The sequence below is a fragment of the Engystomops pustulosus genome, chromosome 9 (assembly GCF_040894005.1).
Source record: "Engystomops pustulosus chromosome 9, aEngPut4.maternal, whole genome shotgun sequence".
NCBI classification, from domain to species: domain Eukaryota; kingdom Metazoa; phylum Chordata; class Amphibia; order Anura; family Leptodactylidae; genus Engystomops; species Engystomops pustulosus.
Window position 1 is genome coordinate 97,365,460 of NC_092419.1, and position 25,823 is coordinate 97,391,282.

A 25,823-nucleotide genomic window follows, 5' to 3' on the forward strand; every position below is an offset into this window, starting at 1 on the left:
GTACACTAACAAATCCCTATGTATTGGCTTCTCCAGTCCCTTTATCTTCTCTATTGGTCATACAGTTAGCTTAGTAGATCACACACTATTCATGATGAAGAGGAAATATCAGATGTAGTAGAACTAGGTTTTTATGGGATTTATTATGACTACATTATCTGGAGTTGGGAGAATTTTTTTTTTCGCCTAGTGTGGAACAATTGTCATCTGCCCTGTAAGGAATTTTTTTTGCCTCCCTATGGATCAACACTGTAGGATTATAGGTTGGAATTGTTGGACTGGCTTCTTTATTTACTCCTAAAAACTAGTGGCGTCCCAATGAATCACAGTGGAAATCATCTTTTGCATATCCAGGGAAAATAATCTTGTAGGCACCAGATCTGTTTTAATAAAAGATGTTTCTGATCTGCATCATATAAACAAAACCTTCCTCCTATTCCAATGCAGTGAAATTTTCTTGTGAATATGTTTAGACCCTTTTATCTAGCTGCAGGCTTGTACTCCTACCCCATGATGTATCTACATTACTGAGCTCAGCGTAGGAAGAAGAAAGCCTATGCAGATAGTAATCCCCATCCATAAATCAGGAGGAATTGAAATACAGAAATGTGACAGCGGCCTCCATTAATAAACAACCATTAGTAGCGGTAGGCAATGAAGGATCAGCAGTAATTGCATTGCCTGTCTTTATGCCAGCAGTAAAGTAATGCTCCATAATACACTACTGGGAGTAGGAATGTAAGGTAAATAAAGGGAACTCATTGCTGGGACAGACCCGTAACTCCCCATAATAGAGGAAAAGTTTTACTATTGATGATATTACTATATTACTATTATAGTAAATCTCCTTGGTTTTAATAATTTATTTTTTTCCCCTCAGGTTATCCATTAAGGATCTTTTAAATCACGCCTTCTTTGCGGAAGACACAGGGCTACGAGTCGAACTAGCAGAGGAAGATGATGGCGTCAACGCTTCTCTAGCTTTAAGACTCTGGGTAGAAGATCCCAAAAAGCTCAAAGGAAAACACAAAGACAACGAAGCTATAGAATTCAGCTTTAACTTGGAACTGGACAATCCCGACGAAGTGGCTTATGAAATGGTAACCGCTTTGTCTATCCGTTTTACCAAGTCCAAAAAGACTTTAAGCACCAGTGGGTGCACACCTTTGGGGCCTGACTTCAAAGGACTCCTCAATAAATTTTAAAAAGTAGCCGGAGCAGCACTCTAAATGGCAATGTGACCAAAGTGGGGTAGTTTATTCACAAAATGCAAATCGCAGAACCTTTTCAGGAGACATTCTGCTCAATATCAAGCAACACAGTTTTGCTTGAGAAAGTATTAATGTATAATGAATATCCCTTAAGGGTTTTTCCCAATATGAACGCTTTTTGCTCATTCACGGAATAGGGGATAAGTCTCCTCACTCCTACCCCCAGCAGTCTTTGTAACTGCGGCCAGTGATAGCATTTCTTGCAAATAGAGCACTAGTCTCCAAGCTTGATAAGTGCTCAATTCACCTCTATAAAACTATAAAGTATATTTAAGGATTGCTCTAGTGCAAAAGAACCCCCTTAACCATCATGGATTGTAAGCTCTTACGAGCAAGGCCATCGCTATTGTTTTATCTGATTTATCTTTTTAACCTGCAATGTTTTATTTTGTATAGCACTACAGAATATGGTGGAGCTTATATATAGGTTATAAACAATCCCTGTGGAACATATTAGGGGTTTTCCCCTTTATTAATAAGCATGCTTTCCACGTTTTGACTTGATTCCAAACTGTTTTACGCAGGTAAAATCTGGGTTTTTCCATGAAAGTGACAGTAAGGCAGTGGCGAAATCTATACGTGATCGAGTTTGTCTGATCAAGAAGACAAGGGAAAGAAAGATGCTGGCTGGTCATATAGAGGAGCGCCGGGACTCGCAGAGCAGAGCCGTAGGTGCACCAGTAGCTCAGACAAGCACTCCTGTACCTGCTGGTGTATCACAAGTAGGTGTGAATGAGAGCGAGGAGACGGAGGTGGATCAGCATGTGCGACAGCAGCTCCAGCAACAACAGCAGCAGTATCAGCAGTGCTCATCTGTCACAGGTTTGTACACCCCAGGGGATGTTTAGTTGTAGCTTCCACACTGATGTTGAGTTTCCCCTTTCTTTGCGGATACTAAAGTTTATGGTTAGGACTTGTGAATTTGTTCTTCTGTTTTTTTGCACTGCCATAATGACTGTTTTGGGCTGCATTCCCACTACAGTATGGGGGACGTATATACGGCCGACGTATATGCGGCCGATATACGGCCCCCATACACTTCTATGGGCTCGCGGCGCCCTACGGGAGCGGTACGGTGCAGCACACATGCGGCACCGTACCGCTCCGTAGCCCGGGAAAAGATAGGATATGTCCGATCTTTTCCAGTATTACGGCGCCACGGCCATACATCGCTATGGAGAGGGGAGGGGGTGAGCTGCGCTCACCTCCTCCTCCTCTCCCCGCGCTGCCGTGTGCATGTAGCCTTATAGTGTACACATGGGTTGAACTGTGTTAATTAACACTAAGTTTCGCACTTAACTTTCATATGAGCATTTCGCATAGCACTGTGGCAACAGCAGCAATTGTCTACATTATAGTAGGAAGTGGTAATTGTAGTTCCCCTTAAGGGAAACATTTTATGTTCTGTGGTTTACTCTAGAATTTGGGAATATATGAGGTTATTTAAATACATTGAGAACATAAAACCTATGAAATTTTATTTATTTTCCCCTAATAGCGGACAGCTTATCTGATATAGGTGGAGGGTCTGTCGCGTTGTCGGATGCTTCCAGTCAGCACAGTGCCATCTATGCTACTTCCCACGAGGCAATAAGCGTACAGCAAGTCCCTGGCCTGCCTCAAACAGAGCCTGCTCATGTAGGGCAGTACTACCCACCGCAGCACGTCATGGGACACTATCAGCAGACCCAGGCGGTGAGTGCATGCTCCTATAAAAGGAATAGAGTTCTCCATGCAAAGAGAGGTGATGGCGGTGGAGTCCATGAAAGCGGCGTCGCTCCTGTAATCTAACACTTGACAAATTTGAAATGTGTGCCGTAGAGCTCTTCTCTCTAAATAACTTTTCACATCTGTTGAGTTTCCCAATTTAGAATCTGTAGGCAGAGTGTTGAGCTACCTTTACAGATTTGTTTTTTATTTAAGACTGTATATACTCCAGTTCTGTAGTCATTGTTTTAAACAATATTTGTTCATCCATTTGGCACATTTCTGTTACTTTAGGAATGTGCCTAATAATCTGGTGGATTCTCTTGGGCAAAACCTAACTAATTCAGTAATGGCTTGGTCATTCCATCTGGTCTTAAAAGAACACATATTGCAACTAAGCTGAGAAGTGCATAAATATGTTTCTTTTGGGGGGGGGGGGGGCAGAGGGAGATATCCCCCTTAATGTATTTTGGTTGTTTTAATTATTTTATTACCTTTTGTTCAGATGCCCATCCCACAGCAGATGTTATCGGTGCAATGCATGCCCCAGCCAGGCTCTCCTTACCAGCAGCTACCAGTGGTGGATGGACAACTGAATGCACAGGTAAGAATATGTTTTGGATAAATTATTATAACATTACAGTTTTTGGCTATAAAATGTATAATTATTTTTTTCAACTTTTTTTTGTTTTTTTCAGCCTGTGGATGTACAAATGACATTTCAAGCCGATGGAAAAACTCTTCCTCACACAAACACCATAGATGCTTCAATGATGCCAGTGTTGCAGCCAGCAATTTCTGCATTGTCCCCACAATTAATGTCTTCACAAATGTCGGCTCAGCAAACAAGGGCTGGCATTCAACTTGATGCTTGTGGCTTGACAGGTGTGCCAGTTGCAGATAACCATGTTCCTACACTTCTTCCTGTATGCCATCAGTCTATGCTAAATCAGTATGGGATGCAAAATGTGGTGCATCAGACTCCAAATGTGGTGGGGGTCCAGGGTAATGCTCAGCAGCATCAGGTCACTGCAGTGCAACAGCCTACATTGCCTTCTCAAGACCATGTGATGTACTCCACAAATTTACAGCAAGGACAGAACTTCTACATGCCGCAGCACCTGGAGCAGATGCCGAGCTCAAACCTGCAGACTTCTTACCAAAGTCCATTGATGCCACAGACTATGGTGGATCAAGCACCTAAGTTGATTCAGCCTACGGCCGTTGCACAGGAGACGGTCATGCAGCAGATGCGAAGTGAACATCCACATGAGTTAGAACATTTGCCATTGACCGCTCCAATTTCCTCTGAGGCTGCTGGACACGCTCAGCAAATCCTGACATCGTCAGTACATGAGCAGCTTCCAAACAACCAGCAATCGCTGTCTCAGATCCCTGTCCAGCAGGCGACCAGCGTTCAGGCAATGCATATGCCTAACCCTTCTATAATGGAGCAGCCTGGGTTTCCTCAACATGTCGCAGAGCAGTTTCCTACCCATCCTAACACCACGCAGAATCCTGCAGAGCAGCCTCTTTACATCCAGATTCCTCCAATGGATGTCTATAGTCAGCAACCTATGCTAGTCACTGAACAGACGCTTATTACCCAGAAAACACTGGCTCCGTCTGAGCAGACCACTTTTGTGCATCAAACAGGGGTTTTGCCAGAACAGCTGATTTACAACCAGCAGATTGTCCAGTCTGCAGACCAGATGCGTTACGTACATCAGAATATGCCATTGCCTGACCAGTTCACTCATGCCCAACAGCCAGGGTACCCCCAACAGGTTATGATGCCGGAGAAGACTACGTACCAACAGCAAGCTACACCAGCTGAGCATATTATGTACATACAACAGACAGCCTCCATAGAAAGTCCAGTATATATTCAGCAAACAGCCGAGCAGCCAGTGTATTCTCACCCGTCAGTGCAGTCTTCGGCCCAGCAGATGGTACCACCTGAAAAGATTGGGTATGTCCAGCAAGTTCATCCAGCCGAACAACCTGTGTACACCCAGCAAAATGTAGCTCCACCAGAGCATGCTGTGTACTCTCATACCGTCATCCCACCCACCGAGAAACCATTGTATGCCCAGCACCCAGTGCCCCCTCCTATGCATCAGCCTGTATATGCCCAGCAAAGCTTGCCATCAAATACTGAACAGCTACCAGTGTGTTCCCAGCAAAGTGTTCCTGGACTGCAACCAGTGTATGGTAAACAGGCTGTGCCACAACCTGAGCTCCAAATGGTGTATACCCAGCAGGTTGTACCCCCTCCACTAGAGCAGCAGCCTGCATATGTCCAGCATTCTGCACCACCGACTGAACAGCAAGTATATGCCCAGCATGTAATGTCTGCAGCAGACCAACCTGTATATGTTCAGCCTGTGAATACCCAGCATGTAATGGCACAGGTTGAGCAGCCGGTGAGTGCACAGCACATGGCACCACCAGTAGAGCAGCCTATATGTGGCCAGCATCCAGGACCACCACCGGAGCAACCACATTATACCCAGCATGTGGTGCCACCATCTCAGCAGCCTGTTTCTAGCCAACATGTGATGCCAGCACCTGAGCAGCCTCCTGTATATGTGCAGCAGGCACCTTCTGAGCACCCTGTTTATGCCCATCAACCAATGCCACCACATGAGGCAAACATGTTTACTCAACAGCCGTTACAACCATCTATACAGAAAGCGGACGTGTACACCGGCCGTTCTATCAATTCCCAGCAAGCTCCCAAGGATCAGCTCTTGTATAACCGTGAACACGTCCCAGTAGGTGAACCGCAGTATAACCAGCAGGCTGTGCCTCCCTCTGACACTTCTAGCTATGTCCAGTCATCTCTTGGATCTTCCACTCAACAAGTTTATACGCAAAATCTAACCCCTCCAGTGGATCAGCCAGGATATCGGCCTCCACCTCAACCTATACTTAACAAACACCTTAGTACTGCTGCAGACCAGCTTGGATTTACACAGCATGCACTGCCAGCGGCTGAGCAACATGTCCATAGACCCCTCTCTCCAGCTGTCCCCAGTTATGCTTCACAGCAAGTCCCGGTGGTTGACCAAGTGTATGTACAGCAGACAGCTACTCCTGCAGAGCTCCACATGTATAACCAGCAGCCTAATCCTGTTATGTACAGCTCTCAACCCTCCCATCAAACTGTATATGCAACAATGCAGCACGTCCCTGCTGTGTCAGAAAATCCAGTGTTATACAGCCACACCACCCCTTCTTCTGTACATGGGCTCTTGCCGTCTTCAGACAGACCGGTCTATACTCAAAATTCAATGCAGTCAGAAAACCTTCCCCATGCCTTGCATGCGTTACCTACTGTAGAGACCCAAGGCTATGCTACACAGCTAATGCCCTCTGAGATCCCAGCCAGCCTTCAGCTCCAGAGAACTATGACCCCACCTCAAGACCACAGAGCAGAAGGGCAGGCCGAAAGTGTGGTTTATTCACAGCAATCTATACAGTCTCCGGATAAACCGACCTTAGCGGGTCACTCAGGCACAGATCTCTCTCAGAGCTCCATGCATTTGGTGGGGCAGCAGCCCATAAACCAAGGTTTTGTGCAAGTAGGGGGCCCGGTTCAGCAGACCCCTGTTCCGGTGTCTTATTCACAAGCTGGTGTACTTCCGTCTGAACATGATCAGCCCTTAATGGCCCAACAACAGCAAAATGGACATCAAAACAGTACGCATGCAAATACTTCCATCCCGACACAAGAAACCTATCTGCAGACACAACATCCACCTGTACAAACATATGTGCCTCAGACAATGGACAATCTGAGCTCGATGCCTGGGATGGCCCCTGTGTCCCACAACCAGGATGTGTTGAATCAGATCTCTTCACAACATCAAGTTCATTCTGCCTCAGAGCTGCCAGCGCCGGTTCTCCAGCCTGACAACCGCGAATCTCTGCAACAACCTGGTTACCTTAATCCTATGTCACAGCAGTCCTCATCGACTTCAGCTGGAACTGAGAATATCCCGGATGTGTATCAGCTTCCTGCTCAGACCCATCAACTAGATCCTAATTTCCAACAGGTATGATGTTAATTTTACATACCCTGCCATTTCCTGTAAAGCTTTCTATACAGGGGATGATGCATCTTACTATCCCAAATCCTTCTCCCCTTTCAAAGGACATTCCTGTTTGCCTCACATGTGTTGGATTCACATTTTCTCAACTTCTCATATCGTAGTCCCATCAAACAAAATGGGCAACATTCTTCAATGCAAAAATGTCATATGTTATGGGAACCACAGGTCACTATTGAAATCCCTGTTCAAGACAACTCCTCTATGCTCCCCGTACCAAGTCTTGAGGATACCACGGCATACATATGTTATCCTCTGTGCTGTCAGGTTTGTAATATACTGTTTTATATTCACCTTTCCAGGCACATCCGGCAGAGGTTTCTGGTGTTCAGAAAGTGGACCCCGTTCAAAGGTAAAATAGACTGCATATAGTTATGTAGAGGGGTCTTCCCTCCATCAAAACTTTACTATACCCAGTATTTGTAATCACCTGTGATCACATGGCATCAAGTGTGTGGACTTCCAGCAGTGTCTTCTATGTTATTGAAGAGGTCAGATACCTGAAGCTTTACAGTACAAGCCTAAAAATTCTTGCCATTGTTGCTCTCTTGCCTGCCCGACACAGACACTCCAGAGATTTTTGTGTTTCAGATCTTTGTTAAAATAGATGGAGAACTACTTAAATAAATATTACCATATAATACATGAATACATTACATAAATGTGTCGCCTACTATTGGTAACTACATATTGCATTACAGCAACCAGATTGACTATTCCCGGGACGGCACTGGTACACCTGATGGACCCCTTGGAAACGGCAAGCAGGAAAAGATGAAGCAACGTCGAACTTCTTGCCCCAGGCCAGATAAAATGACTCGATTTAACTTGTCCTTCTTAGGGGTACGTGCCTGCACTTGGAGTTGATATCCTTGCATTATATATATGAGGAGCGCTCATCTGTAGTTCGTTCTTCCCATATGCATAGGTTTCAAACTTTGGTGATAACATGGTGGAGTGCCAGCTGGAGACTCATAACAACAAGATGGTGACCTTTAAGTTTGATGCAGATGGGGATGCTCCAGAGGACATTGCCCTTTATATGGTTAGTTTCTTTGTACCTGTGTTTATTGCCCCAAATCAATGTTTATATGCTTATACACACCACAAAGTTTTATGTTATTCATATATTCAAGGGGTAACCACACTTTATAATGTGATCGTCAATGTAGTACTACTCCCAATCCCAAACTTTCAGTGGGTATTGTCAGTAGTGGGTAGTAGTGAAGCCACTGTATAGGGCAGTGATGGCTAACCTATGACACGCGTGTCAGTGCTGACACACCCAGCCATTTTCAGTGACACGCGGCAGCCGGAGGAGTTAAGTTTCATCCTCGGCTCCTACAAGGCCAGGTGAAGTAGCCGGGAGGCTGAGAGATTGCCATGCACTGAGCTCACAGCACTTCCTCCTCCTCTTCCTCCACTGGGCTGGCCCCTCCCCCTGTGTGAGCTGTGCCTCGTGTCTCCAGTCAGCACAGGTATCATCCCGGGGCTCAGCACCAGGAGAGGTGACCCGACCATCAACTCCACGAACTCCTCTGCAGCTCCTGATAGTTGTGCTGGGGGGAGTTGTTGTGATAGGTCACCTCTACTCTGACCATCTCCACAGCAGGGATGAGGGAGGACAACCACTCTCATCATACATACAAGACATCGTTACAGCTATAACCTGTGAACTGTCATGACAAAGTTTGCAGGTTACTAAGCTTTTCACACGTGTCTGATTGAAACGATCTATTACAATGTGCGATTTGCACATTGTAATAAATAGATGATGTGGAAAATCCCCATATACTGTCATACTGGTACATGGTAGGATCACTTAGACAACCTAGGGTTAAAGTACCCTAGAAGTTAAATAATTATACATATTTGTTATTTAAACTATAAATATCACAAAATTATGTTTTTTTTTTCTCAAGGTGACACACCACCCGAGTTATGCTCGGTTTTTTGGCGAATTTTGACACGCCAAGCTCAAAAGGTTGCCCATCACTGGTATAGGGTAACCAGTGAATCGGCACTGCCACCCCTTACTTCCACAGATCATTAGGTCCGAGAAGTTTGACCTCCCCCCACTTAAAATAAAGTGAAAGGATTTCTCATGGATGACCTATCCAATGAGATCGGAATACCCCTTTAAAGTGTATATTAATCAGCGTTCTAAGTAGAATATTTCTACAAGTAAACTTGAGGATAAATCAAAAGTTTAATCTTGTGAAACATCACTTTTGCTGATCCTAAGTTACAGCCTGTATTGTAGACCAGAACATTACATGATAAATCACTTGCGGTACAGTCTCTCTATGCAGAAGACGTCTATATATAAACTGATGTTTAAAGGTTGAACATGACCTTTAAGCAAAACCATTAGCTCGTTTATAATAATGTGACATTTGAGAGGGATCGTAAAGGTAATTTACTTGCAGCTCTAGTCCTAATACAAACAAAGTGAGCCGTTCTTAAAGGGGCCTTCTTCATACACAGTCTAAGTCGCCTGTTTCACAGCATGGTGTGTATTTGGGACTCTCCCTAGATCTCTTGATTTAACACATTGTGAAGTCTGGTTTACTTGCCATAAAGTTAATGCTCCCCATTGACTTGATGGCAACGTTCTATTCTGCAGATTCATACCAGTTCTTGTTAATGGTGCAAATTAATAGTATAAAACCAGTCTATAATAACTTTATTTTCTCATAACTCTTTAGGTTGAAGATGACTTTGTCCTGGAAGCTGAAAAGGATAAGTTTGTAGAGGAGCTGAAGCTGATTGTAACACAAGCTCAGGAGATTCTGCAAAATGTACCAGTGATGGAGAGAACCGAACTCCCCGGGTCAGAGTCAGCGAGCCTTGTAAGTCATTATATAATGGTCATACTAGCAGTATGCAGACAGTTTCATGGTATTTATTTGCCATATTAACTTTCTCAATTCCTTTTACAGACCGGATCTTCTGAGCATGTGCAAGTGGTAGCCCCGGCCTCTGCCCCAGCTGGAGGTAAGTCAATTTAAACATGCCAGCAAATGCATTACAAAGTCATATGACAAAGCTGACTCTGACTCATATTTCACTTTAAAATTTTGCTCTCTTTTTGCAGGGGTATCTGTACCGCAGTCATCACCCGTAGGTCGATGGAGGTTTTTCATAAACCAAACAATTAAAAATCGTGAAACCCAATCTTTTGTTACCCAGACTTCAATTACCAGAGTTCCTCAACAAGCTACAGGTTGGTAAAGACTTATGTTTCACTAGGAATAGTATTTATACAGGCATTTATATACTGGATCTTCCCTCTACACATTCTCCCAGTCTTTTACTTTCTTTAGAGAGGGGAAAAGACTCAAAACTCCTTTGTGGTGGCAGAAGTACTCAAGGGAAGGTGCTTGTGACGCAAAGGAACGGAGTGTCGCTGATGTTCCTAGAACCCATTCCTATTATGTTGTCTGAAAATAGACTAGCATTGCATCAGCCTGTCATTCATTCCAAGTGTGACTTGTTACGCTAAAGGCCTTTATAATGACAATGTGACCTCCCGCTACATGGCTCTGGGAGTGTGAAGTGATCTTATTTGTCATTGGAAGCTGGCAGGTGGCACATACTAAAGGGTATGGGGCTCATCTCCATCTGGACTACAAAGTAGATGCTCCTCAACTTGTCTGTAGGGTCTTTTAATTCTATTATTGTATTATAAGTCTTTGGCTGTCACTATATGATACAGCCTTTTTTCCCTCTCCGTGGGGAATATAGCACAATGGTGTGAAGGTATCTCTCCTTTACCAATACCTCCTCCCCCTCCCCCTCCACCACCTGGTCTATGGGATCCCAGCCATCTATGCCCTGATTCAAGGGGTTGTGGTGATGCTGTAGTACTTTACTAGGGGGGAAAAGGTTTCACTTTTTTTCACAGCAGAATTAAATATGAATGGTATTTGGTGATAAAGCATAGTCACATCCTAGAAGTTTTCTGGTTTATAAGAATAATGTATAATTGATTCTTATCCACCAAATACATCTGTGTGCACGCATTTCCCATTGACAACACTAAAGGCTACATGGACACTATTGTTATTGTGGCTGTGATCTGGCCACACCAGCCCACGTCCACAATTGGTCTCTATGGCACCAGGTCATGTGTCTGGGATCTGGGCTGCAAGAAATAGGTCATGTACTGGACTCTGCTTTCTATGCTGTGAGGAGAGCTCCTTCCATCCCCTCTGCTGCACTCAGCCGTGTGCTCGCCTGGGATCCTGTGCATGTAGCCTTAATCACTTTTATAGCATTTTTAGTTTGGTTCTTACATATTTCTTTCTTCTGTCTCCCCAGGACCACATAATGAAGCAAGGCGTAGTCTTCCTGAGGATCTTTCTAGTGCTAAGCAGAGCTGCTCCTTTCAGGCGGGGCACCCTATGCTCTCCACATCTTCAGATGGTCAGGTTTCTTCCAAAGAAACTGCTCCTTTGGTAGTTAACAGTCATGTGGTAAATGGCAATGAAATCCTGTCCGCTGCTGTAACTAACAGTGGCTCAGCCACAGGACAGGTTCAGAAGGAGTCTGAGGTATACAACAATAATATAGCTGTGGTAACGGAGGCTCAGCATCCGGCCATCGGTGGTGATCAGGAGGTGCAAGTGGCAAATGGTGGTATTTATGCAGCAGAGACTGGTGCACAACCTGGTCCCTTGTCTTCCCAGAACACCACGGCTATGTCTCTAAGTCTAACAAAGTCAGACAGCATCGGACCTTCAGACGCTACTTACTATCCACAGACACCTGTCTCTGAAGCATCACTTGCACATTCTGCTTCAGTCCAGGAGTCTGACAATGAGGGTCCCCCCAAAATAGAATATTCTGACAACTGTATCAAAACCCTTGATGAAAAACTGAGAAACCTGTTATATCAAGACAGCTCTGCCAGCTCTTATGCCGACAGCCAGAAGGAGACAAAGAGCACAGAATCCCCTCTTTCATCTTCTGCTGAGGATACCCTGTCATGTCCTGCCCCAGAAGCAGCGATTGTGAATCCTGCCAGTACGCAGGCAACTCCGGAGCAGACAGAGCCTGTTGACCCCCTGCCAGTCAAAACTGCTGAAGCCGCCATTGCTGTCCCTGGTGAATTAACGCCATCTGTAAGTAATTCATGACTCCGTGAAGTGCTGGAAGTGCAAGTTATACCATCTTTTGTCTCTAGTGCCTCTTTTATTTGACTGGCTGTGCTTGCTTTGCATGATCTAATTCAGCTCTAGCTTCATTTTTATTACACTATTTTTAAAAAAGTAAATCCTCTGGGTGGAATTTATTAAGGGTGTAGTTTTATATGCCAGATTCAAAATTCCCCTGCCAGTGCTCCGGCACCCGTATTTACCAAGAGGCTTTGATATCTTAGTAGATTTGCCGCAATCTATGCCAGATAAGACCAAGTCTCAACTGGCAGATATCTTTGATGTATAGTCTCCACTGTTGGTGGGGAATATAGTAAATGCGGAGGGCTCAAAGTGGCATGCGGGTCAGGGTAGACGGGGATTGGCAGAGATGGGGAGATTTGTGTGCCTTCTCCACAAGAAAAATGTTGAAGAAGGCTTAATGAATCTCCAATGTTGTTTCCTCTGCCAATAGATGGAGAGCAGGAGATTAGTGCATATACATGAAATTTACTGAAAAATTGTATACTTGAAGCTCCTGAGCTCCCTCTAGTGGTGGCTGCAAGAAGCTGGTGTTTTATACATCACTACAGAGGTCGTCTTTGCCCACCATAGGTGATAAATATCTGATCACTGATCACTGGTGCCCCCCACTGATCAGTAGTATGAAGTCCTGAGTTCATTGTGGAAGCGTTTGAATGTGGAACTGGTCATACCTGTCATAGGTTTTATGCTCTCTATGGCTTCCGGAAAGGCAGTCTCTTCATGGCTGTTTTGACCACGGCTCCATTCCTCTTGCTTTAGACCTCTGTTGAGTTATCCTTTTTTTTTTTTCCTGGGGATTTGTAGCTCTGCATCAGAGTCATGGAGATCTGGATTGATCATTATTAGACATAAAAAAACAAAATTATATTCAAGGATGGAAAGTCACTAATGTATCATGTGTCAGACAGACTTATTAAAGGCTTTGTTACATAGAGCAATGAATGGCTGAACAATTGTTTGTTCTTGATCATTGCCAAGTGTAATAAAGGCACAAGGGAGGGGAGTCAACGAAAATTTAGTTTTTTTGTTTTAATTTGTATGTATTAGAGGATAACCGTATAAGAGAAGGGGGGGGGGGTGCATGGCTTCCTATATTCACAAGGGGAGTAAAAGGATCTGGAGCCATTGCATCATTCAGAGATAAATTACATTGCAACACAAAGATGATGGTATTGCTTGTAAGACACAATGCTATAGTGGTAGGACTACTTTGTTATTAAAGGGATTGTCCATCCCCTCACAAAGCTGCCTACATGCTGCTTTGTGTTTAAAATTATTAATAATGATGCTTGCCTGCACCCTTCAAATTAGTGCCGCTCCCCGCTGCCAGCTCGTGAGGCTCCTGTTGTGATGTGACGTGCTGTTTTCAGCCTTTTTACTAACGTCAGGAGTTGATTTGAATTATTTCAATAAAAGCAAAATTTATGCTGCATTGTGAAGGACCTGGACAGTCCCTTTAATATCAGTAACAATGATTGGGAAGCTGACAGCAGCTCAGGTGGATTTCCTTTGGTCAAAACTAAACTTTCTCTTTGAAATCCTAGAGTGGCTTCTCGTGATATTCACATTATGCTATTTTTTCCTTTTTCCTCTTCTGTTGTATCCTCTCCAGGAAAGTTCTGAAGACGCCTGGCATCCTGGAAGTGCTTCTCATGCCTGCACCAAGCGCTCTATGGGCACTGGATCCGCGCATCTACAGACAGGAGGTGGATATTTTGGCCTAAGCTTTACTTGTCCTAGTCTCAAAAACCCCATTAGCAAGAAACCGTGGGCTCGCAAATTAAAAAGCTGGGCCTGCAGATTGCGGCATTCCAACAGCTTATTCAAGAGGTCAAGAGTCCGCCAAGGTAGTGTTGCTTACAGTTAGGCCCGTACAATAGGAACATCCCTTTTGGTTATTTCCGTACGTATATATTTCTTTTCAGTGAGTTTTTTTGGTTTTTATTTATTTTTTTTTTCATCCTCAGAAATGTTCCCTCACGTTTCTTGCACTTTCACTTTTATTGCCTTTTATTTTTTGTAGTTTTTGTGTTTGTCTAGCTGTGTCTTTCCGGACACAATGTAAGAGCATCGGAATTTCATCGCTTTATGTCTTTTATGTGAACCACTGGTTTTTGGCCCGAGCATGGCAGTATGTATTTTAGCTGGAGCCCGCACGCACCGTTGTATTCCTTTGCCCCCCCTCCTTCACTTTTGGTAGTAGGATATCAGGCCTTCATGTGTTATTTGCCCCTCAGAAACCCCTAAGCTATGTGCTTTCTTTTTCTAAAATCTTTCCTTTAGTGGATGACGATGGAGTAAGACGTGAAGTCCCGGATGCTACACAGAGGGTGGTGGAAGCACTGGCAGAATGTGCCTTGTCGGAGGGAACCTCATCTGGAACCAGTGCCTTCAAACGTGGACGATTTCAGGTGAAATTTAAAGGCATATTTTTAGATTATGTGACTGATTCTGATGGGTTCCCTTTAAAGGAAATTTATCATCAAAAATGGATAAATCAGGGGCACTTGCTTATAGATCAAAGAGCAATGAAACTGACAATCATGCTAATGAGCCTGGAAGGCTACTGGCGCGTTTCCCAGAGCCCCTTTATGCTTCAGATTCCCAGGCAGGTACACGGTCTCACCCATCTGCTCCCTCAGCACTCTAGCGGCACCCACTCCCTCTGTCTGATGTAATCTTACTGGAGCACAGGATCTTCTAACACAGAGGGGGAGAGGGAACTGCTCCTTCCACAGTAAATCTGCCACAGAGAGGGGTTCTGGGAACCACCCCAATTAGCATTTCAGGATCATTAGCATAATTTGAAAAGTTGCCAGGCATAACAAATATAAGAATTGGGCCACAGTCTTAGTGCCTGTATCTACGAGTAAGTGCCCCTGGATTATCCATGTTCTATTTTGATGGTAGAATTCCTTTAGGTTTGTTCATATTGACAGTTTTGTGACTTGCATATTGTAACTTTTGTGACTTTAGCTTTTTATTCTAATTTTGCTGCAGGTTGTCACAGTTCCGCAACAAGAGCAATCCATTGCTGCCGAAACTCCCAGTATCCCATCTACATCCCTGGTGTCAGACAAAACCATTTCTGCAGAAGAGACAGAGTCTGCCGCAACTAGAGCCGAGGACACTCCCCAGTCTGCCAGCACCGCTTGTGAGACGGATGCATCTTCTCTTACCCCTGACCGGGAACTGGAAGAAACCTCTGTCACCGGCAGCAGCGTCCCATCTAGCTCAGCCCTATGGATGAAAGACATCCCTAATCAGAACAGCTTCACAAAGCAGCCAAGTAGTGACTCTGAAATGTCTGCCGCCCCTGGTAAAGGCCAGGATTATAAATCGCGGGATACTGGGCAGAACTGCATAGGAGAAAAGCCCTTCCTCCAAAATCAGAACTCCCATCTCTACTCTCCATCTTCTCCTATGAGTAGCGATGATGAATCCGAGTTGGAGGATGAGGATTTGAAGGTGGAACTGCAGAAACTTCGAGAAAAGTTAGTGTATTCTTTTTGGTAAAAGATTAATACTTCTTAGTTATAGAAATTGTATTGTGTATAATAATGCCCATGTAGGGGTTTTCTGGGCCATCCATATATTGTTCGTTCTGCTGCTAGACAATGACTTCTCATATTTGCCCAAAAGCTGCAGAATATCTGATCATTGTAAGTTCCAGGTGTCGGACCTCCACCAGTTACATTCACATCACTTATTCTGGGCATACACAGTTAGTACGAAAACTACATTAGGACCAATGACCTTTAAAAGGACAATAAACCAACACCAAATAGAAAGTGTAAAAAGATGAACAGGATTTTCAATGTGGATGTGAAGGAAACAGTCAGAAAGCTGAGGGATGTGGCTTTGCCAGTGATGAGGGGCTTAGTTTTCACTACTACTTTCCCTCCATTCTGCTGCTTTAGTTGTAATTCCTTTATATGGATGGGTGTCCTCTTGGATCTAACCTAAAACTTGTGACTCCTGGCTGTGTCAGCTTCTTACTTTCAATCCTAATAGATAATAACAGGATGGTGAGGAGGTTGTACTCCATAGCTAATTGTGTGATGCATCCGAGTCTTCGGGGAGGGCAGATCACACAAGCTGTCGATAGTGAGGAAAGTAAATTCTATCACAAACTCTAATATATCCCTTTAAATATATTCATCTATTTGTTCCTCTTACAGGCACATTCAGGAGGTGGTGAGCTTACAGGCCCAGCAGAACCGAGAACTACAAGAAGTATATGTACGCTTACGCGCTTTGAGGGAGAACAAAGCACAGTCCTCTGACACTTCTTCCCAACAAATGTCGCCACGTCGCCCCAGGTCTCTTAAAAGTAAGCAGCGGAGCAGGCCACAGTCTCTGACCCACATGGACAATGGAATCGGACATTCAGGTAAAATGTTGTTCCTAAATAATGAGGGCAGAGTAGACTTTGCCTATTTATGTGTTTCCGGTTACTCAGTGCTTGCGGTTCTACTAAGGTCGGCCTTGTGTATTAGGCATATATTGACCGATGTTGCAGATTTCATTGTGACTGACTGATGCATATGGGGTGTCCTGACTCTTCCTCCAGAGCAGGCAGAATGTAGAGTGGCGAAAAAATATGCATTTTTGTGATCTGGAAGAATATCCGACATCTAATATTATATAATAATATAACGGGTTGTACCACTTTTGCAGGTTCTCACATATTTACAGGATAGCAGATAACAATCTGATCATAGGGGTCCCTATGGCTGGAAACCCTAGCAACAGAGAGAATAGGGTTACTGATGGAGGGAGCAGCAGGTAGAACATGTGTCCTGCTTCTCCATTCAATACTTTGGCAATGTCAGAAATTTCGGGGGAACAGTGCTGGGGTGTCTCTGCCACTCACATAAAGTCATTGGAGAGCCATAGATACACTAGCACTGTGCTCTTCAATATTCCCTGTATGTTCTCATACATACTTATTGTTCACAGTTAAGATGTGGATATAAATTCTGAAAATAAGGATCCAGATAGTGGAGATTATTATTGTTGCATATGATGCCTACCCCCCCCCCCCCCCCCCCATTAAGTCTGCGGGATATATATGGAGGTTCAGCTGTTCCTGGGCATTGTAAACAAAATTGAAATTATTTCAGGGCCTGTGCACCAAAAACTGGCATATAAGGCCTGATAAATATTCACCAGTGTCTCCATGATAAGTGTGCATCATACAGCAAGTATTGTGGTGAAGATGTAGTAGGTGTCCGTCACACTTTGAACCTGTAACTTCAAGCACCAATAACCCAGTAAATTCCGCTTTTTTTAATCTTTGGTGAATAAGTAAAGAAATGCTGGAACCCCGTATGGTCATTTGTCCTTTAAAATAAGCTATAAAAAATATGTGATCCTGTACTTTGCTCAGGCAAGATATCTATGTACAGGCAGTCCCCGGGTTACATACAAAATAGTGTCTGTAGGTTTGTTCTTAAGTTGAATTTGTATGTAAGTCGGAACTATATATTTTTTTTGTCTCTGTGACAATTGGATTTAAAAATGTTGGGTTGTCATAAGAACCAGGATTAACAATAAAGCTTCATTACAGACACCAGTGATAACTGTTATAGATGTTTATAGTAGCCAAAGGCTAAAGTACTGTAAATTACTAACATCCCAAGGTCCGTTTGTAACTAGGGGTCGTATGTAAGTCGAGTGTTCTTAAGTAGGGGACCGCCTGCACTTATACTTGTGATCTCAGAACAGAACTTGATTGTTCAGTACAGTCATTGAAAATGTATGATCACACATTACAAGGCTTGAATATTCAAGATGTGTGTTCTTTATTCAGATCAGCAATGCAGTGAGAGTAACTCTGATGCCTGCCAGCAGTCAGTGTCTGAGAAGAAGAGCCTGTTCACCGATGATCTGCACAAGCTGGTGGATGACTGGGCAAAGGAAAATGCCGGCAACTTGCATCAAAAACCCAGCCTGAATCAGATCAAACTGAATCAGAACCGCCCTGACACAGACGCTTGGAGCAGAGTTCATGAGGTAAGAATTGGACTAGCATTATGTTTGTTAATGGAGTTTATGGGGATCAGAATATTAATCATCTCTGGTCTGGGGGTGTTGGCATCCCACAAAATCTGATTAAAGGAAGGTTATGTTGAAGTTTGGTGGTGGGGTACAAGGCCGGACACAGAATTCCCATCTGGCATTGTGCACTGTGTAGTAGCGGGATGATAATGCAATGAAACATGTTTTGATTGTACCTTTTTTGTTTTTATGTATCTTTCAGGCGTCTGTGGTCACCTCAAGCTTCCCATCTACTTGGGTCCCCACTTTGTCTCAGATTCACGGGACGGTCCCTGCTGCTATATCTCAATCACTTGTTCTCCCAAATTATACATCTGGAGGCATTCCATCGTACCCAATACCACACGGCTGTCAGCTCAATTCAATGGGCAGCGGCGGCTACCCTGTACAGTGGTCTAACCAGACGCCAGGCCTTCCCGCACAGCACCTTGCCGCATACCAGCCCGGAATTGGAATGCAAGCGTTTCCCTCTGCTACAGCTCCGAAAGCTGCTACAATCCCATCCTCCCCCAAATGATCCCTTTAGGTGACTCTAGACTTTTCTCTGGGATTTCCCTGCCTTCCTGTACAGACTACATCAGACACCCACTCGCCGTTCCTTTGGTTGTTTTACCTCTTTGGTTGGTTGTGATACAAAGGGTGTTCTGTTAATTCTCTCCTCCGTTAATGAGGATCTTTTACTATTATTATTATTTTTTTCTTACGTGCTGTGTTGTGTGAATTGGGTTTGAACGTACCCTAGTTGCTACACATGGTCATCCTGCAATGTGATTTCACTTTTCACTTTTGACCTTTGAAGAAAAACAAATGGGGGATCTTTGAGGGAGACTCCCGGTGCCATACAAGTGAATGAATGTGCCCCAGCCTTCAAACAAAACTGCAGCCAAGAGGGTTGGGGAGTAGTTGACATGGCTTGTATCCTCCCCTCGCCTCTCCCGAGCTCTTGTACAGGGTTACACAGCACAACAATGTCTCCTATCCGCCACACAATCTTTTTCATGGATTGTTCGCCCCACAGTGTCTGTATAGGGGGTGGACAGACGCCTCCCTAGAAATGTCTTCTCGTTCTTTTTTAGTTGTATCCAGTGATTCCATTTCAAAATATCCTAAAGCAGAAGCTCCTGTGACCAGCTCTAGAATAATGTGAATAGATATTCTGTTGTGCTTAACCTGTTTCCCCCCCCCCCCCCCAATGCTTTATACCCAGGCAGTGGCACAGCTTGTCGCACATTGGCCACAGATGGGGGTCACTTGGTATTTTCAGTGGCTTCACCCGCATGCATTTATTCCACCTCCTTGTTACCTTCTTATAACCTAGAGGCCTTTCTAGCTTCTGTATCTCGCACAACTGCTGCTTCTGCTTTGCCTGCAGACTCTTGCTGTGCCTTGGGGGGATATTGTACATTCTGCCATCTCAGAATCTGACAAACACTGCCATTCTTCCCATTAGCTGGACTAAGACCACAGCGTATAGGCCGGAGGTCATTTAAGTTGCATTGGTTAATTTTTTTATTGTAGGTTTATGGTTTTTTTTTCCCCCTTTGTTTTATCAAGGGCTTAATGTGAATGAGTTTGCTGAAAAATATCTTAGGAGTGAGAAGGTTGTGGAAAAAATGGGGCTAGAGGTGGGACCCCCAAGCAAAACTATGATGTTAGAGGGAAGGGAGGAAATTTTTATATCCAGCTTTATTTTCCAGTCCTTTTTATTACTTTTTACTACCCATCTCTGAGCAATAATTGTAAGATAGGAGCAACACTTCTTACTCCAAGACTTCTTAGTCCCCCAAAAATCTGAAATAATTTAAACCTTTGTGCGATGAGAACATCTTCCTTGAAGATCCCCAAATCCTCCTGGATATCGCTCTCCGTTACTTTATGTTCCGCATGAATGAACACGGCTTGGTAGAATGTATCATTTCACCAATATTTCACTTCTTATCTTTTTGTTTTATCTACCTCGTTTTGTAGTGCCCATCCTAAAAACAGGAGCCGCACCTTGACGCTTTGTGTCAGAGAGGGTCTTCCCACACCTCTTGCCTTCCTCTCTGTTCTTTCTCCATCTAGTAATGAAGAACACATCGCTACTGAATAACAGCCAGAAGAAGACGTCTGTAGCTCACGGCCCGGAGGATCAGCTCACTTCTAACACAAGTGTTTCTTACTACAACTGGAGCCTTTTCACAAACCTGACCCGCAAGAATTTTGAGCTCACACTTGGAGCTGCACTGGAAGTATCAACACTCTGCGCTTTTTTTCTTTTCCTTTTAATAGGGCTATACAGCATTTATCGGGGTTGGGAGGGTCGCCAAGATCCCATAAGGTCTGGGATACACGTCTTGGCCAGAAGCCGAAAGTGTAAATCAATTCCTTTTGAAAACTTGAAAACTTTTGATGATCTTGAGCTTTGCCTTTTCTGTAGTTTTGACAGCTGCGGCCTAAAAAAAAAAATGAGCATGTTGTGATTATTTTTTAATTTTTTTTGTTTTAAATATACATTTTTAAAGTTTAATTTTAGAGGTTTTTACCAAAATATTGCACCAACCAGTATCCGGTATTTCATGTCATCCTTGTTGAAGTGGATAGGGCTTATCTGCAATACTGGAGAGCAGCCATTGGACAAGGGTGGTGCATGTCCTGGGGGTAAAAAACAAATTTGGGTTTTTGTGTTTTAGGAAGGGAGGAAAAATTAGTAGTAAAAAAATAGTCCAAATTATCTTTTTCCCACCCCATGGTTGTTGATGCTGAATATTTCAAGACACTACTAAATGCATAGGCAACACTTGCCTCTGGACATAGCTTTGTAGAGCGGGTAGCTTGGTTTGGGCCATGGGATGACTGCACCCGATCCCATGGGGAGGGGGCATGTATTAGTAGGACGGGTGCTCATGGTTTCTTTTTAGCTCAGATTTGTACTGTATATATTTATTTTGTGTTTGCCATCTTTTGTTCAGCTTTAAATCTCCTCGGATGCAATGATACTGATACACAGGAGCTCTGTCAATATGTGAATGTGCCATATTACGCTCCGTCAATGGGGTCGTGTGTGTGATAACGATGTGTTTTCTACTATTGAAGCAGTTATTGATGGATCCCGAGTCTTTACGTGGTCCACATTGTGTCGTCATGCAGCATGTACGTGAAAGACGTTCAGGGATGGCGCGACTCTAAAAGACATGTGGACGATCCATAGAGTGGTGTGTTTAGAGCGGTTGTGTCTCTCCAGCATGATGGGAGTTGTAGTAGCACACACCAGCTGCGGAGCCAGAGGTGGTAGATCTTTTTTGTACAGCTCTGAATCGCACCAATTTGGTTATAGTGGTTACTAACCAGACAATCCTGTGTGAGATCGGACGTGATTTTCCCTCTCTTCTCCCCAGCCCGGGAAGTAAAGCACGTGATTTTCATATGGTTTTTTTTAAGACTTTAAAGGAAACCTACCATTTCAAATGGTCAGTGTAAGCTGTAAACACCGAGCACCAGCTCAGGGTGAGCTGGTGCCGGTGCTTAGTTTTGTTAGTGTTAAAACCGCGGTATCGCGGTTTTAACACTTTTTAAACTTTATAGCAGAAGCTGCTTCGGCGCTGCGCGCGACCGTGCGCGCGCAATGCCTGCGGCATTTCCTATGTATAGCAGCGCCGAAGCAGCTTCTGCTATGAAGTCTAAAAAGTGTTAAAACCGCGATACCGCGGTTTTAACACTAACAAAACTACGCACCGGCACCAGCTCACCCTGAGCTGGTGCTCAGTGTTTACAGCTTACACCGACCATTTGAAATGGTAGGTTTCCTTTAACACACAGGTTACCTTCAGCCACCACTAGGAGGCGCTTGCCCCAATAATCTGAGTTTCAAAATAACCTTGTGCATGACTCCCTCTAGTGGTGGCTCCAGCTGCGTGCAGGTTATGTCTGTGCATTAGACTTGGAGCTCTATAGTGGGGGCTCTGAAACCTTTTTTTTAGGTAAAAAGCGAACAAACCATGATCTAAGGGCGGACATTCACTTTTTAAGGCTACAATCTGACTGTAGGACGCACATGACGGTTTTGTCCACAGAATGGATGTGCTATGGGGTAACAGTGTGTCTTCTGCCCAGCATGTTGTATCTTCTGTCCCATTGTCGGTATAGCTATGACTCCACACGTGTTTGGTTCGCAATGGTCGTGGGGCGAAGGGGGTGGGGGAGGGGTTCGTTAATCTGGAAGATTACGTTTTGGAGAACTGTGAATAGGAAGTTTTTTTTGTTTTTGTTGCTGCTTGCAATAGTGTGCAGGATTGTTCGCTGATCTGCCACCCCTGTCCTCTGTCCTGCGGGCAGTAGCATGCAGGTAGCAGTGACGCAGGGAGGCGGTAATTTACACGCACCTGATATTCTCTATTATGTGTCTGTCTGGAGGTGAATGTAGCTTTGTAGAATGTAATCCACATCTCTCCAGCTCCATAGTGAAGCGCTGTGAGCAGACCACCCTGCTGCCAACCTCTCCTAAGTGCTTGTACATAACCCACGTCAGCAGTGGGCACTGGCGGGCAGAGGCTTTGTCTTTCTTATGTTACAGTAGGTAGAAGGTAAAGAGCGACTCTAGGTTTCCCACATACTGACATTAACGTCGACAGGGGCCTGTAAGTTTGGGGAATTCTTGCATTCCCCATAAAATAATGTGCCGTTTTTCCATCATTCCGCCTCAAAATATATGAATGCATTGTCAACCGGGTGTTACCATATTCCACCTTCAGAGGGGGGGTGCGTCACTGATGGGACAATGCCAGTGTATTGTAAAGACCGTCCCCACTCTCTAGAGGAATGGTAGCGACCAGTTTAAAGGTTACACATGTATATCCAGGAGGAATAATAGAGGGACGGCACATTGGAAGACGCGCAAGAGCGGTGTTTTATGGGTGACACTTTACCTGGTCAGGAGCTGCATGTTGGTAAGACCCGGAGTTATAAGTAGAGGGGTGTAATATCCGCCTGAAGCTTTTACTGCGGTTGACTTGTGACTTGCACCAAGTAGCCGCAAGCGTTTCGCTCTCTTGGTTTCCCTAAGCTCTGCTTTACATACCGTCATTGTGTTTCTTTTTTCGCGTTACGTTTTTTAATTTAATATTCTTTCCTACAAGAGAAACCGGGTCCTGACCCTTGGCCCCTCTCCTCCTCCATCCTGCTGATCTCCCAACTACGTTTCTCTACGATTTTTGTTGTCGACATTTCCAAACTGTGAATGTTTTTTTTTTTTTTTTTGCTCTCCCCAGGGATTTGTTCAGAATGTCTGTCCCTTTACCCCCTCAACCCCCCCCCCCCCCCAGTCACCTCTTTCCTTTTTACTGCTGGATACCAAATAGCAGTGAACATTGCAACGATTTAAGGAGCCGGAGCCAATCCAGCGTTTCAGTTCTGTTGAAATGGCAGCTCCGGCTCTGTCTCTTGTCTCTCTGGCGCTCGATCTCTCCGTCTGTCTTTTTTGTATTATTTCGTATGAGTCTGAACAGATCCCTGCTCTAAATCTACCAGTGGTTTGTGTTTTATACATAATATATATATATTCTTATTACAAGTACTGTGTTTATTTTTTTGAAAGTTGGTCTTTTACTGCAATATACTTAAGTTTAGAGACGCAGCATGCACTTTTTTGGGGTATTTTAGGATACTAACATTCCATCACTGGAATTGTAATTGTTTAACTACCGGAGGGTCTTGTAAAGTTTGCATAAAAAAAAAAAATTTCATTAAACTGTCATTATTAAACGTTTCTATGTTTTATTTCTTGCACTTGTGATCTCTCGTCAAGGATTTTATAGATCTTGTGCCTCTATGTTCCCTCCTACAGGTTTGACACTATCACTTTTCTCCTTTCAGTCTGGGGCCCCCAGAAATCAAGCCCTTCAATGGCCGCTATTAGTGTCTTTAACACCTGAGACAGTCTGAGTCCTTATTCCCACAGACATTTGCAGTCAAAACATGTTATTGCAATACCCGGACTGTGATTGGCCGGCACTTGCCTAAAATAATAATAATCAGCTTGTCCACAAGGTGGAGCTAATGAGCTTACATTAGACTTGTATATTATTGAGTCTATGTCTGCCCATGTGCCGTAAGCTCCCCCTAGTGGCAACTGCAGGAGGCTTGGATTTTACTTTCCGGTCACTGTAGGAGTTTGTATGCTTTCATGGAAGTGTGCAAGTCTTATTATAGTCACTCCAATAGATGACATACACACTTAAAGGGAACCTGTCACCAGGGACCTCATTTTCACTAAAGACAGATTGTAAAAGCCCATGACACCTGCAGTGCAAATCTGTCTCTCTGCCTTTTATAAGCATTTGCATTACAATATAATTGTGTGTTTTAACTTACCTTGAACCCTGACAAAACCCTGGGGTAGTCACAGGGGCTGGGCTTTGGTTTGGATGCATTTCAAAAAAACAACATGTGACTTGTCTGAGATGCAGTCTGTCTCCATTATTGTGCTCCTGTACAGATTGTCCCTCCCCCACTGATGTCAGCTCACCAGGCTGTGACCTCTGAGAAGGAGCAGGAGGGAGGAGCTGTACAGGAGCACAAAGGTGGGGGCTGAAAGCTGAGGAGTCTGCCGCACAGACAAGTCACATGTTGTTGTTTTTTGTAAATGCATCCAAACCAAAGCCCAACCCCTGTGACTACCCCAGGATTCTGTCAGGGTGCAAGGTAAGTTATAACACACAATTATATTGTAATGCAAATGCTTATAAAAGTCAGAGAGGGAGATGTGCACTGCAGGTGGAATGGGCTTCTGCAATATGTATTTAGTGAAAATGAGGCCCATGGTGACAGGTTCCCTTTAATTCTCTCTACTGCTCTGGTACTGGAGAAAAGCAGGTACTGCTAGTAGCAGGTGTGTTTTAGAGGGGTGAGAATATTACCCACTGCGTAAAAAAGATGGGATTAAAATACATTCACATGCAGACAATGTATGATAAAATTTCTGCACCAAAGCCGCTGGAGTGTCATTGCTTCAGTACAGACCATCTTGAAGTCACCACATTTTACCCCATTAATCTCCTTGCACCATCAGGTGTGTAGTATTCTCTCTCTTATGTGAAATCTTGCCTAAGATAGGCAGGGGCTGCCGCTCACATTTCCAACTCCATTTCTATGAGATTCCTATCTTTAATATGATACTATCAGCAAGCTTCTGGGTGCTATGGAACTGAAATTTGGTGCATCTGAAGCGACAGCCTCAACCCCCCCCCCCCCCCCCCCCCGCCGCTGCTGCCTTTAAACTTGACTCATTTCAGCCAAAATCTGACTCTTCTCTGCTCATTTTCATGTGATTTTGCAGGAGTGAAACTTCATATAAAAGGGGGAAATCTAGAAATCTACACATATCATACCTGACCTGAGGGCCATGTGGTTGTTATAGGGTAAAATCGGGTGATTCTTGCCAGGCTTGACCTTTTTGCAGAGGAAATAATGATGAAATTGAGCTGCCAAGTCCCCTAGGGGTGTTGCCA

At 44.1% G+C, this 25,823-nt stretch overlaps 1 protein-coding gene and 1 long non-coding RNA gene across 5 annotated transcripts in view; one reads left to right on the forward strand and one right to left on the reverse strand.

The window, feature by feature from the left end:
• WNK3 (WNK lysine deficient protein kinase 3) overlaps positions 1-19,129 on the forward strand; it is a 54,045-nt gene extending 34,916 nt beyond the window's left edge. For 3 of the 4 annotated variants that reach the window (XM_072124316.1, XM_072124314.1, XM_072124315.1), the window contains exons 7-24: positions 881-1,100; positions 1,796-2,093; positions 2,770-2,966; positions 3,484-3,582; positions 3,677-7,039; positions 7,396-7,445; positions 7,795-7,936; positions 8,022-8,138; positions 9,802-9,945; positions 10,036-10,090; positions 10,191-10,319; positions 11,417-12,219; positions 13,889-14,123; positions 14,560-14,687; positions 15,277-15,770; positions 16,458-16,669; positions 18,092-18,294; positions 18,542-19,129. In XM_072124316.1, coding sequence (XP_071980417.1) covers positions 881-1,100; positions 1,796-2,093; positions 2,770-2,966; positions 3,484-3,582; positions 3,677-7,039; positions 7,396-7,445; positions 7,795-7,936; positions 8,022-8,138; positions 9,802-9,945; positions 10,036-10,090; positions 10,191-10,319; positions 11,417-12,219; positions 13,889-14,123; positions 14,560-14,687; positions 15,277-15,770; positions 16,458-16,669; positions 18,092-18,294; positions 18,542-18,856 — 7,204 coding nt within the window. In that variant the 3' untranslated portion in view covers positions 18,857-19,129. The remainder of the gene's footprint in view (positions 1-880; positions 1,101-1,795; positions 2,094-2,769; positions 2,967-3,483; positions 3,583-3,676; positions 7,040-7,395; positions 7,446-7,794; positions 7,937-8,021; positions 8,139-9,801; positions 9,946-10,035; positions 10,091-10,190; positions 10,320-11,416; positions 12,220-13,888; positions 14,124-14,559; positions 14,688-15,276; positions 15,771-16,457; positions 16,670-18,091; positions 18,295-18,541) is intronic. The other variant, XM_072124317.1, reaches the window with a different exon arrangement.
• Positions 19,130-20,036: 907 nt separating this feature from the next.
• Positions 20,037-20,972, reverse strand: LOC140077288 (uncharacterized). The gene is made up of 2 exons (XR_011849752.1): positions 20,865-20,972; positions 20,037-20,774 (listed from the first exon to the last, which is right to left on the reverse strand). It is a non-coding gene; the product is annotated as an uncharacterized lncRNA (long non-coding RNA).
• Positions 20,973-25,823: the final 4,851 nt, after the last annotated feature.